This window comes from Electrophorus electricus, chromosome 21 (assembly GCF_013358815.1).
Source record: "Electrophorus electricus isolate fEleEle1 chromosome 21, fEleEle1.pri, whole genome shotgun sequence".
NCBI lineage: Eukaryota > Metazoa > Chordata > Actinopteri > Gymnotiformes > Gymnotidae > Electrophorus > Electrophorus electricus.
Genome location: NC_049555.1, coordinates 14,087,043 through 14,101,041, shown reverse-complemented (window position 1 = coordinate 14,101,041; position 13,999 = coordinate 14,087,043). Strand labels below are relative to the sequence as shown.

General features: G+C 46.8%; 1 protein-coding gene across 2 annotated transcripts; it reads left to right on the top strand.

The window, feature by feature from the left end:
- The first annotated feature begins 120 nt into the window (after positions 1-120).
- LOC113582731 (neuropilin and tolloid-like protein 2) lies at positions 121-11,968 on the top strand. 2 transcript variants are annotated; one of them, XR_004775427.1, is made up of 10 exons: positions 121-594; positions 2,849-2,905; positions 3,291-3,431; positions 5,040-5,288; positions 5,767-5,814; positions 6,126-6,253; positions 7,160-7,388; positions 9,743-9,856; positions 10,311-11,215; positions 11,337-11,968. XR_004775427.1 is itself a non-coding variant. In XM_027018670.2 (9 exons), the coding sequence occupies exons 1-9, from the start codon at positions 585-587 to the stop codon at positions 11,045-11,047; spliced, it is 1,713 nt and encodes a 570-aa protein (XP_026874471.2). In that variant the 5' UTR covers positions 121-584; the 3' UTR covers positions 11,048-11,968. The 2 variants fall into 2 exon arrangements, 1 of the variants encoding a protein (XP_026874471.2); XM_027018670.2 differs by having other exon boundaries at positions 10,311-11,968.
- Positions 11,969-13,999: the final 2,031 nt, after the last annotated feature.

Below are 13,999 nucleotides of genomic sequence, written 5' to 3'. Positions count from 1 at the left end.
ATTGTAACAACCGCCATCCTGATCCAAAAGCAAACTAATCGCCGGAGACGTCTCGTGACGCGCGTGTAGCTGCTGTACCTCCTCTTCCTTCCAGTGACTGTTGCGTGCGTCTTGCGCCCTCTGTGTCTGCACCCAGCCACACAGGCGGAGTTAGCGCGCTGGAAAAGGGTGCATGCGTACAAGACAGCTGCTCATTCAGGCAAAGAGCGCCCGGAGCTTAAACGGACCTCGTTTAGCGTTATCACTTCAGTTCCGCCTCGAGACTACGCGCTGCGTGGACGCCGGATCGCGCTCGCCACGTTCATGGAGGAAAGACGTTGCGTTTGGAAATACGACGCGCGCTTCTAGATGGGGTTAACCGCGGTCTTTTCCTCCCTGTCCTCGCGGCTCCAGGCGCTCGTTTCCCAGCAGGAATATTCGCGCTGAGCTGTGTTATATGTGAGGTAATGGGATCAACACGGTCGAAGAAAAGTTGGGATCTTTAAGAGTCTTCCTGTGTTGGATAGCAAAAACATGGGAAGATAAAACGGAGCGTGTTGGAGCTCAAGAAGGCGACCGATCGGGTAATAACACAGCAAGAGGAAATGAACGGGGGTAAGTTTAGGTAACAGTATTAACCTCGCAAGCGAGGCGGCGTAGTAGCGCTCAGAAACATGTTTGATGCAAAAGTAAAGCAACTACACGCAAATATCGCCGTCCTTTAATAAAAGAGCATTCGATGTAACGCAGTAATTTCCTTTCTAACAAGTTGGGGGTTTTTTTCCACGATAAACAAAGATTTAGGTCGCCACCTACAGGTGTGTTATTTTATTTTTGATTTTTTTAAATAAATAAATGTATTCCTTATGAACGTAGTTTGCTTGCATTTCGCGTGAATCGATTTCCACGCCAAGAACCGGTACGTTTTATTTGAGGTCCAAATGTGCACCGTGTGTGCAGTTAAAGCTGAACGACCCCGCGACTGGTACCTCACGAGAGTGTGAGGGGCTGTAGATATCATGATGAATCCGCGCTGGCTTTCTGCAGCGCCCCGTGCAACTTCGCCGCGTGAGTATTCTGCATTTGCATGAGTGGAGAGTGCTGAAGTGACAGCTCCCGCCGCCTCGTGCCGTGACCGCACCGCCACAGCGAATCATTCTGTGGGAAAAGCACAAAGTTGCTCGGAATAATATAGAATTTACACAGAGTAGACGGAAAAGGTCTCATCATAAACTATGGACTACGAACACAGAGTGCAGAAAAACCGCTAACATCTGACGAATAAAGTGAAATGTGCATGATTAATGAGAGTTAATTATCATGAAGTGGGTGGCAGCGCGTTTAATTGCGAGTACAGTCTTAAATATTACGAAATCTCCGTCTTCTCTTCACACAGTTGGCATTCGTAACACGCTTCGTGGTTTCAAAGGGCTGTGCATCTTATGTTTACGACAACCGTATGTTTCTGTGCAGGACCACTACAAGAGCGTCTTACCTTCTGTGCACTAGACTGCATTATTTAATAATGTTAGAATGTCAATAGTAATATAATATTAATAAGCGCTCAATTAATCCTCCGTGTGTGCAACCTATAAATCTTTACACGGAATCTCTGGTGCGCCCAGGAGTGCGACCTGGCCGTAAGCGTGTGTTACCTGGGCCTCACTGAAAGGACCAGACGCGTCGCTAAATTCACTTCCCAGCGAGGCGGGCGCAGCTCGTGATTCTGGTGGCTCGGGCACTCGCGTGCTTTATTTACTTTAGCACTAATCGGCCACATTAAGTGACCGTGTATAATTCATACGACACGCGCTGGGGAATCAACTCTGGGTTCGTGCTCTAGAATGGGAGCTTTTCTCTTTCTTCGGTGGTGCGTCTCCGCTTATTTGGAATTACGTCGTTGATGCGTTGACGCGCTCGCGGCTACCGTGAAGCCTCTCGGTGCAGGGGGTTCGAGGTGCACATATGTAGGCCCAAACCAATCACGAGCTCCAAATGGGCCTGCGGCGTTCCCAGCTACTGCGGCTATACCGAATGATTCTCACGTTTAGCTTTTCTACGGAGCTGAATCCAAAGGTTTGGAGAGAATAACATCCGCGTTACCGAAGACTACTTAAACGGACACCTCCACAGAACGTGTCGACCGAAACTCGGCAGCTCGGTGCAGTTTACCGGGGCGTATCAGTTCAGAGTAATGCACAGACAAAAGTCCCCCTCAACTGTGCAAAGCCCCAAGGCAGCAAAATGTAAAAAAAAAAAACCAACGGATCCGTTTTGGTGTCAGACTGGGTCCAGCGGACATTACCGCCAGTCCGGGCTGCAGAAGTCTGTTATTATACCCCCTGTCTGCGAGAGCGCGCAGGGCGCACGGGGGCACACCAGCCGCTAGTCTGGCGCACACGGGTGCCGTCCGCGAGGCGCTCGGAGGGAATCGTTTCTGACGCATAAAGTGAGCGAGCGGCGGAGGCGCGCTTACCGTCGGAGTAGCGCGCGGTCTTCACACACGAGTCGAAGGCCGCGTGCGCCTGTAAGGATGACAACTGAACCGCCTTCCGCGAGCGAGCGGAAACACCACTGACTTATTCCAGTTGGCACTGGAGCGGTACCGGGACCACTGGCGAGGGGTTTCAGGTTTCAAAGCCGCGTGCGTAGTCTGATCGTCTGCTCACAGCGTCGCAGTGTCTTAAGACAATGATCTTCATAATTTCATAAGAAAAATTTCATAAGAAAAAAAATATTATCTAGACACAATTAGTTTATTTGCATGGCAGCTTTTTAAAACTAGTATGTAATATTGTGCAATTTCATTTTTAACTGTGATGTTTTACAGTTGTTTGTTGTTGTTGTTGTTGTTGTTTGTCTCCTTCAGCCTGGATTCTTCTCATTGTGATAGAAGAGAGTTTTTCTCTTGCACAGAAAATCCGAGGTGTGTTTCTCACTCTCACACTACCACACCTGTCAAACACGGCATTCTTATTCAGACACTGGACATTCTCACGCTGAAAGGAAAAACGGTCACCTTTCAGCCTGAGATGAAGTGAAGTTATTCTGAGAGGTGTCGGCAGCGTGTCTGTTGCCGTGGCAGCCACGACATCCCAGCCATCGTGTGTTCTGTTATCTGATAGCTAAACTACTACACTTGTAGTCATACTGCTTGATCATTACCTCCAGTTTTGATCCCGTTGAGAAATTTCCAGAAATACTGAAGTCCTACTGGAGTGGTAGCCTCTCCTCTTTAGGATACTTGGATTCAAACTTTCCACGGTCTCTCGGTTAACTCCAGCTCCTGCTTGTCTCATCTTCCCTTCCAGAGGTGCAGAATGAGGGCGGCACCGTGTCCAGATCCGAGCAGTGCGGTGTGTGGACCAAGAGCATCAGTGGAGGTCAATTCATGTCGCCCAACTACCCCAGCACCTACCCTCCCAACAAGGAGTGTATCTATGTCCTCGAAGGTAGGTAAAAATACATTTTTAAAAAGTCTAAGGACAAACTAACACTTGTGGCAAGAGAACACGGACCAATGGCCAGCTATTTTTGTGATGTTTGCTGTCAAACTGACAGATTTGTTTGATGCCAAAGTGATTGATACTGTAAGTAACATTGATAATGGTGTCTTTGGGATATGTGTATCATCACTTTGTCACAGAATCAACAGCGCCCCCTGTAGACAGTCAGAGGCATACGTGCACTACATTAGAAATTTATATTGTAATGGTTGTACTAATTCAGAGACTATTTGATTATGAGACTTGTGGAAAGGTTTGGGCCTATTTGGGGGAAGCTCTACCAGTGTAGTGAGTGTGGAGGTTGACTTGGCAGATTTCAAAATGTAACCTGTATTTAAGGAATTGTGCTTAAGTAGTTGAAGTAAAATGGAAGATGTATAGTATTTAAAAATATTTATTCTGCTTTTATAAACTGACAGGGATCATTAATTGAACCTTCTCTAAACAATATTTTGGTGCATGTCATAGTCTCGAATTTCAAACTTTAAAATGGCTAATCTTCAAAAAAGAATGTGAATCTAATTAATTTCAGCTGTTCAGTTTGACTGTTTTATTCTGTATATACAATGATAAAGTACCTGAAACTGAACCTATATCTAAAAAAACCATTCAGGATAATGAGCAGTTACCCTCTTTGAAGTAAGACTATAATGATCCATTTCAGCTGAGATTATAACACAGTTAAGTAATTAAATTCTTCAAAAGGAGAGTCAGAGGGGGTTTTAGATCCAGTGCAATCTAGATTCCTTCAGAACGGTCTGTCTGCAGGAGGTGGCGATTTGTTAAGAATGTGGACTGAACTGAGGATCTAGACTGGAGCAGTGAGTGTTGGTTCATTTTGGAGACTGGCAGGTGATTACAGTCCATGTGTGGTGTCAGCTGGTTGTCTAAACTGTAAGGGTGAATGAACACTTATTGTTGTTTGGTGAGTGGCAGTGGACCACTTTGACTAAGTATTTAAATACTCTTGTTAAATAAGTATTTAAATACTCTCATACTGCCTAGGGTATTATATATCAGTATTTTATTATGGAGCTTTTTTAGTAAATGTTCAGTTCTGTTTGATTAGTGATGATAAGGCCCACCTGACCCAATGAGCTTACAGGATCTAAATTTGTGTTAATAGGGATGTCGTGTCATTTTTGGAATCTATTTTGATATTTCTCAGGAAAGTGAAAAAAACAAAAGGACAATTGGACAGTCTTTTAAAAACATTACAATTGTGTGTGTGCCTTTAACGAACCATAGGGCTTAATCAATTTGTATTATTATATTCCTTCTCATCTCCTGATGGGTGTTTTGCATTGATGTGAGCATGATGGCTTCAAGCAGTAAGATTTTAACTCTGACCATCTGTGATCTACCCAATCACTGCATCTTACCATCTGTAATCTGCCCAATCACTGCGTTTTACCATCTGTGATACGCCCAATCACTGCGTCTTACCATCTGCGATACGCCCAATCACTGCTTCTTACCATCTGCGATCTGCCCAATCACTGCTTCCCACACATTCCTCACAAAACAAATGGCGTTTTCCTCTCTCTCCCATAGCCCTCCCTCGACAGAGAATCCAGCTTGTCTTCGACAAGAACTACTACATCGAACCCTCATTTGAGTGCCGTTTTGACCACCTGGAGATAAGGGACGGCCCCTTTGGCTTCTCCCCACTCATCGACCGCTTCTGCGGCCCAAAAAGCCCTGGGGTGGTCACCTCCACTGGGCGCTTTATGTGGGTAAAGTTCATCAGTGACGAGGAGCTGGAAGGTCTCGGCTTCCGTGTCAAATACACCTACATAGCAGGTAAACTACAGTGTCACATATACCTACATAGCAGGTCACCTGTAGTGTCAAATACACCTACATAACAGGTCACCTGCAGAGCAAGGTCACCTTCTGCATTCAGATAGCACAGTTCACTACAAATGCAGGATGGGACATCTCTGGTTCTGTAGGGTAGAACATCTCTGGTTCTGCAGCATGGAACATCTCTGGCCTTGCAGGACGGCGCTTTTCCGCTGCATGTTCTATTTTTCACAGAGACACTGAACTTTTTGACACAGTAAACAAAATGGGATTTTTTGCTCTGCTGTAGTCACAGGCAGCTGTGGCCTTCTATGTGTTAAACAGGTCAAAGAAGAAAAACAGTCAATCGGATCAGACTGCAGCTTTTCCCGCTGCTATAGCGCAACTCTCTTAAACAGGATTTTATCGCTCCTCTCAGGCTCGTGTTTCCGCCCTGCAATATCTAAGTAATGCTGGGTCTGCCTTATCATTTCAGACCCAGATTTTAAATTGCACGTGGGCGGACTCCTAAATCCAATCCCAGGTAAGCTCTCACATCTTTCACTTTGGCGTTCAATTCCGTTTCGAGAGTCCTCTGTTCAGTGCGGCCGCCTGCTCGGTATCTTTCCCAGCACACGGCAGCCCTCCATCATCTGCCACCGCGCTGCCGACCCTCGTGCGTGGGCGATGTGTGCGTCGTATGTTTGCTGCCCTCTCTTCCGCCCTCGACTTCCCTTCATCTCTCTGCCAATCGTCCAGCCTCATTTGCAATCGATTGCTCCCTGATTCCCTCGCTCTTCCTCTCTTGTCTCCGTGTTACGAGTCTTCTCTGTCCCGTCTCCGGGTCTCCTCCAGACTGTCAGTTTGAGGTCGGCGGCTCGGACGGCCTGGTCCGTTCCAGCCAGGTGGTTGAGGAGGAGAAGGTGAAAGAAGGCGATGCCCTCGACTGCATCTGGACGATCCGCGCTCCGCCCCAGTTCAAGGTAACCTTCCCCGTGACGGCTGACCCCACCACACCCCCACCGATGACCACACTCCTCCTTCTGCACTGGCAGATCCCCAAACCCCACCTCGATTAGACCACGAGGGAACGCCAGATCCCTGAGTCCTGAGTGTGCTGAGGCAACGTAAGGAAAAGGGAACTGAAATTAGTAGTGCAGCAGTGGGAGGTATTAGGCTGGCCATGCCAAAAGAGCTGCACCACAGAATCAGCAGTAACACGGACAAGACAGAGATGAGTGGGGGGGGTTAGAAACTTACAGTACGGCAGTTAGCTGATGCTCTTATCCAAAGTGACTTACAACTCTGACTGAACACAACTTCAGCAATTGAGGGTTAAGGGTCTTGCTCAGGGGCCCAACAGCGGCAACTTGGTGGTGGTGGGACTTGAACTGGCGACCTTCTGATTACAAGTCAAGTACCTGGTTGGAGAGGTGGGAGGGGAAGAAGGGGTGTAAGAAGCCAGGACATGTCTCACACACACACACACACACACACTCATGCACACACACACACACACACACACACACACACACACACACTCACACACTCACACACACACACACACACACACACACACACACACACAGAGAGAGACAGAGAGAGAGAGAGAACAAGAGAACATATACACACATACATATGCTTTAACCACTTTCGGAAAACACTTCCAAAAGACTAATAAAATGTCACGCTGGAATTTTTTTTATATTGTTCAATTCATTTTCCCTCCTGTGTTCTGAGAATCTGTGTGTGAGGATATTGTATCCTGCGCAGGTTTAACAAGTAAATCTGCGCAAATATTTCTCGGGCAGCGCACCATGCCTAGAAAGTTGCTGCGCGTGCTCCGCAAAGTCGGCTGGCTCGACCACGGGTGTCGCTCGTGCCTGCAGGTCTACCTGCGCTTCCTGGAGTATCAGATGGAGAACTCCAACGAGTGCAAGCGGAACTTCGTGGCCATCTACGACGGCAGCAGCGCCATCGAGAACCTGAAGGCGAAGTTCTGCAGCACCGTGGCGAACGACGTGACGCTGGACACGGGCGTGGGCGTGGTGCGCATGTGGGCGGACGAGGCCAGTCGGCGCAGCCGCTTCCGCATGCTCTTCACCGCCTTCGCGGACCGTGAGTACCCGTCCCGCGGGAAAGATTTCTGTCAAAGCGTCTAAATCTGGGAGTTTCTTTTCTAACGGGCGCGCGTCTTTTCGAGGATGAACTCTTTTATAAGTCCAGAAGACAGATCGTTTATGGCGCAGATTCATCCAGATCTGTCATGTGTGAGTCATTCTGTTTATATTTAATATAATTTACACGATTCTCACGCAACATTGAACTCTCCACCATGCGCGCCCCAGTGCACCAATACAGATATCGATGTTTGTTCAAAGCACGTGTGCACTTTTGTTCCTTCGTTTATTTTTACGAAAAATAGTGAAATTCAGCTAGCCACGTTTCGTGGCGTTGTCTTATTGTACTGAACACACCGAAGAATCAACAAATCCCCACTGGCCATTGAATAAATATCTAATACCTTTATGTATTTAACGTAGATTACGGTTGTCTGAGTATAGCACGTGAAGGACTGTCGCGATGATGAAGTCAAATTAAGTGTCTACGCAGCATAATCAGGGCCACTTTGGGGTTTGGACGTATGACATTACTGGGACTGCGTCGTTTGTGTCAGACGATATTTTATTCTCGCCAGGTTAAACGTTTGTAGCACTCTAGCTGCTCTTCCCAGAGCAACGTGCTGGCTCGCTCCCATATCGACTGGTTTGGTGCGAAATCTGCAAGCAGCAGGTACCTCATCCATCATGATGCAATGTTGTTGATACAGCACGCGCTATAAAGAGCACGCTGGCGTTCAGCACGCTCTGAAGAGAAGCGTTAAGGTAATTAAATCCAACGCCACACACAGTCGCGATATCGAAAAGCCAATTAACGATACTATCCCTTTACCCGTTGCCTTCAGTTCACATAGCGGAGTGGCCTCTTACGCCGGTCATGCATCGCACCGCTTTTTCTATGCTAATGAGGCAGTCTTAATGGAAGAGTGCAATGATTTATCTGCGCTGGGAATGAATGGGAACGCTGAAAATTTCAGTCATTCAGAAGCGCTGTGTGGTTTGTTTACTCGGTTGCTTTTGCGAGCTGGTGCTGCTTAAACGTTGCACGTAAATTGCGGATAATTACCACAGAGCGAACAGTTGTTCGTGCTCTGCCGCGTGACATTTTTATTACGTGCCCTTTATAATCATGGAAATTAATGACAACACGCATTGGCGACTCAAAGCAAATTGAATATGTTTATGGCACAGAGCTCAGATGGCCTCCATACGTCTACCAACGCCGAACGCAGATCTAGAAAACAGGATGTCTCGCGCAGCTGCGAGGATTTGGTTACCTGGAGACGTCACAAACACAAACGTCATCACAGTTTGACGTCAGGTGTAGATGTCAGGGCCTTATAACAGCTCCTAATACACAATATCAGACGATGCGGGCAACAGTCGCTACAGAATCTGTCGATTTTGGAAAGCGTTTGTGCCAAATCCGCTGAGGATCCCCATATGTTTGGCTGAAATGGGGAACAGAACCTAATTAAGGGCCTTAACAGACACATTCATCTATATAAGGGGGTGAGGGAGCTAACCAGAGCGGAGCAAGCCAATCATGGGTGGGCACAGAGACCAACGGAGTCCGGTAGGAGGCATGGGGCGGAGTCTAATGGAGGCAGGGCATGATGTGGGGATGGGCGGAGTCTGAGGCGAGGCAGGGTGTGGGGAGGGGCAGAGTCTAATGAAGCAGGGCAGGGTGTTTGGTGGGGCGGAGTTTGGAAGTGAGCAAGCAGAGTTGAGAAAGTGGACATGAGAGGTCACGACCTCATCACCAGTCAGACACACTGAGAGTATACATTAGACTGTGTGTGGATGTGTATGTGCACGTGTGTGTGTGTGTGTGTAAGTGGGTGTCTATGTGGGTGTGTGTCAAATACAGCTCGTGGTTAGTATTCAGTAGGGTTTCTAATGAACCAGCAGGAATGGCAGTGGGAAAGGTGGGAGAGATGTCAGCATCCATGCATCTCTCTCTCTCTCTCTCTCTCTCTCTCTCTGAGCTGAGCTCTGATTGGTGTCTGGTATGTTGACGGGAGCCACAGTTCCCCTGTTCCTGATCAGAATGGCCACTTCATTCTCCAGTTGTTGTTCTGAGTCAAACCTATGTTTCAAACATGGCCCAGAACTGGAGTAATTTCAGTCTGCTAAGAGTGTCGTGCTTGTTGTGTGCTGATTATAAACCCACCAGGAACAAGGTTTATGTTTTGTTATGTTTTGTTTTGTTTTACCTTTACAAAGCTCTTCTGAGTCCAGTAGGATAAACATAAACACACAGACATCCACTCTTCACATACACAGACCGACCCAGGTCAGACTAACACCAACTCCAGTTCCAGGTTTTCCCATTTTCCTTCTCTCTCTCAGCACCATGCTCTGGCAACACCTTCTTCTGTCACAGTAACATGTGCATCAACAACTCACTGGTGTGCAACGGCGTGCAGAACTGCGTCTACCCCTGGGATGAGAACCACTGCAAGGGTGAGTGTGCCCTTTAACCTCTGACCTCGTTCCTGAGCCCAGACACTGAACTTTGTAAAATGAACTGTGTCTCTGACTTCTTTTGAACCTTAACATACTGCCCTCATGAGGAAGATTTGGCTGGAATTTGCGACAGTAATGCTAAACACCATTTACAAGTGTTTGCCACTTGCTATAGACATTATATTTATGTTTATGGCGTTTATCTGATGCTTTTATCAAAAAAGCCTTAACCAACTTGAGGGTCGTGTGCAGGGGCCCACCAGTGGTGGGACTTGAACTGGCAACCTTCTGATTACTAGTCCACTGACTGAACCACTGAGCCACCACTGGCCAATACATCACATTGAACAGTGAATAAAATCCACTGGCAGGCCATTTCATTTTAGTTAGTGCATCTTTACCTGTCTCTCTCTCGCTCTCTCTCTCTCTGTGTGCCTTTCATGTGTGACAGAGAGGAAGTCAAAGGGCCTTTTTCACCAAATCACCAAAACGCACGGCACGGTTATCGGCATCTCATCCGGCGTGGTGATGCTGCTCCTCGTCATCTCCATCCTGGTGCAAATGAAGCAGCCCCGCAAGAAGGTGGTGGCCCGTCGCACGGCTGTCTTCAATAAGGCCGGCTTCCAGGAGGTCTTTGACCCTCCCCACTACGAGCTCTTCTCGCTCCGGGACAAGGAGCTGTCCTCCGAGCTGGCCGAGCTGTCCGAGGAGCTGGACAGCTACCACAAGCTTCGCCGCTCCTCCACGGTGTCTCGCTGTGTGCACGAGCACCACTGTGGCACACAGGTACCAGCAGGGGGCAGCATGAAGCACAGCCGCTCCACCCTCAGCTCCATGGAGCTCTCCTACCACAACGACTTCTCCAAGCCGCCGCCCCCTCCCATGAAGACCTTCAACAGCAGTGTGGGAGGGGCCGGGGGCGGAGCTGTGGGAGGGGCTGGGAGCGGCTACAAGAAGAGCTGCTATGGCTACAAACAGACTCACGAGTGCGCGGAGCAGGTGATTGAAGACCGTGTCATGGAGGAGATTCCCTGCGAGATCTACGTCAGGGGCGGGAGCGTGGGAGGGGCTGCCGGCAGCATTGGAAGTGGCTGTGGCAGCATCAGCATCCGTAACCATGGCAGCTCAAGGAGCAGCAGTGCCACGGGGGCGGACCCAGGCCAGCGATCCATCTCCATGGACTTCTGAACCTGGAAAAAGAGGGAGGTAGAGGAGGGGGTGAAGAAGATGAATGGGAACTGTTATCGATCTTCATGTCTTGTTGTTGGTGAGTTAGCAGCGAGGAGAGCATGGAGAAGCTGCAGGATGTTCTGCTGTGTGCCTGAGGAAGAGTCTGCAGGATGTGATGCGTGTGAGGTGAGGCAGAGAGAAGCAGGGAAGCCATTTTTAGCTGTGTATATTATTTTAAAAAAAGAAAAGAAAAAAGGCAGAACATCATTTAGGCTTCGTGTTGTTGCTTGTTGGCTTTAACTCACAGATTTTTACATCGTTTTGATTGTGTGGAGAACCGGAATTAAGCGGATGATGACGATGATGAAGAAATGGAGCTGCTTTCTCCGACACCGTCCTTAACCCTCCAACAGTGCATATACGCACACGCGCGCGCGCGCACACACACACACACACATCTTATATCACACGTTTAGAAGAGAAAGGATAGTTCTTCACATTTTTCCGCAGGCCAAGTGTACACTACTTGGTTTTAATCATTGTATGATTTGTTTTGTTAAAAAGACCTCAGTACAGATCTGTGTGTGCAGTTTTCATTTTATTAGCATCTTGTGTACAGTTAGGCATTGTGGGAAAGCCCTGACACGTACAAACACAATTATGTTTTTCTGTGCACACATTCTATAAGAGTGTATGATGTTCAGGCTACCAGACAGCACCATACAGCATGGAAAACATAATACAAGGCTGATGCCTTTTGTATAGAAATATTCTTTTTGCTGGTCTTTGAGGAAAAAGGTTAATCGAAATATATTTTTTAACACCTGAATGTTGTCTATCAAAATTACACTGCGCTTCCATTTTAGCCATGACATAATAATTGTAAAATGTAAGAAATGTCTAACCATGTTTTAATAAAATGACATCCCATTAATGTAATTCATGTGCATTCAGTTATTACTAGTAATCTGCAAATACATTTTATAATGTTAAACGCCCTTCGCTCATGACCAGCAGAGAGCAGCAGAGGGTCGCGTTTGTTTGCATTTGTAATGTACCGTGAGAGCAATTTACAGTTCCAGCCTCGTTAAACTATGGACTCGACTATTAACCAATCAGAGTTTATGCTGAAAGATTCAATATTTCAACTTTTAGTTACGTACAAGTATACGCATATTAAAGCAAATTAAAATTGCTACTAAAATTTGAAGTTTGATTTCTGGTGTTCAGAAGATGTTTAAATACAAAACACGATTAAAAAAGGACAATATCACAATGTGAACATGACCACATGGCATATAAACACAACATTAAAAGCTTGTTTGTGATTTGACTGAAATGTAACTTCTGAAATCTGCAACTCGGAAATCATAGTCCATCTAATCTGCAGTGCTTGAACCGCGTGAATTTTCCACTTCACATCCGGTCTCCGAGTATACTTCCCTGAGGTTTAAAGATTGTTTGAGAAGCTTCAGGAAGGTCTCATGGGAATCCTTGGTATTCCCAAATACCTGGACAAAGAATTTCAGCTCTGCAAGACATAAAAAAGACATAAACACATAGCGTGAAACACAAAGACTTTATCATCAAAAAACACATCAGCATTGCACTACCAACCACGATATGGCCTTGGCCACAGGTTTAAATAGACCACTAAGAAATTTTTACTTTAAATGACGTTAAGCACAGCGCACATTTACTTTGCCTTCACCTGGATGCTGCTCTCCTCACACTATTTTATGCACAGGTGCTGGACTCCAGAATTTAACGTGCCTGACGAGCAAATTCCCCGGTCTCTGCTGGCCTGGACAACGCACGTCAGATAGCACGCGGGTTTCGACGCGGTAATAAAGGCCACGAGAGTTCACGCCTTAGTTTTGTGACGTCGCATCCGTGACGTTTCCCCCTGGACTTGTCTTTTGTGGCTTCATTGCTCTTTGAGACGTACGAAATTACCAAAGAGCGATGATAGGAAAGGCGAACTTCGTAAAGAATAATAATAATGGCCCAATTACATTTTTGTACTCAAGAGAAGACAGAGAACAAAATCCAGTAGAATATATTTTAAAACCGTCTACCGATAAATCACGAATAAGAAAAATGTCCTACAACAGTGATGACAGGTGTAAGGGAACCATTAAGGGGCCGTCTGAAAAGATACGGACAATTTTTAAAAACATATTGAACTAAAAGAGGATGTAAAACACAGACAAAAATGCCCCACCATGCTTCTGCTTCCCTGTCTCCGATGTCCAACATCATGGAGGACGTTGACTTCACATCCTACAGCACTGATGACATCACCCTCTCATCCTACACCACTGATGACATCACCCTCTCATCCTACAGAAAGACACAGGGATGAGACTGACTATACAGCTCAGCCCAGAGGTGTAGGAGTACCACCATGCCCAACGTGAATCTGTCATCACGAAGGACCTTCTACTGCTAGGTGACAGACCCACGTCAGTGCCACGGCTGTGCGGTTTTGTCTCTGGCTGCAGGTGACGAGTTTGTTGTCAAGATTGTTACTCTGGTTACTCTGGAAGAAATATGAACTGTATTTACAATATATGCAATGTTTACAATGTTATACAATACACTAATAATAAACAATGTAGGGTTGTAGGGATTGGTGGTGGTGTCATGCAGCCACCCCAGTTCGTAACTACAACTCCCGTCTTCCCCAGCAAAACCTCATCACCAGATTATTAATGTCACCTGATTCTTATCTTTGCTGCCCTATATATTCTCTCCTGTTCTGTGTGGTCTCTGTGAGGTGTTGCAGCTATTCTGTAGTGTGTACTGAGTGAGTCCTCCTGTGTATGTTCTGACTGCTTGTTACTGGGCCTATTTTGTTTCCCTGGTGTTTCCTAATTCACCTGATTCTTTGGGTTTGTCTGCCTCCTTCAATTGTCTTCTGGTTTGTACCCTGGATTGGTTGATCTCCATGATTCTGTTTGTCCCCTT

What these genes read in the sequence shown, in the direction of transcription:
- LOC113582731 (XM_027018670.2), top strand. An exon ending in GCGCTCCGCCCCAGTTCAAG is followed by an intron (nt 6,254 to 7,159) that starts GTAACCTTCCCC and finishes TCGTGCCTGCAG; the next exon opens with GTCTACCTGCGCTTCCTGGA. An exon ending in GGATGAGAACCACTGCAAGG is followed by an intron (nt 9,857 to 10,310) that starts GTGAGTGTGCCC and finishes CATGTGTGACAG; the next exon opens with AGAGGAAGTCAAAGGGCCTT.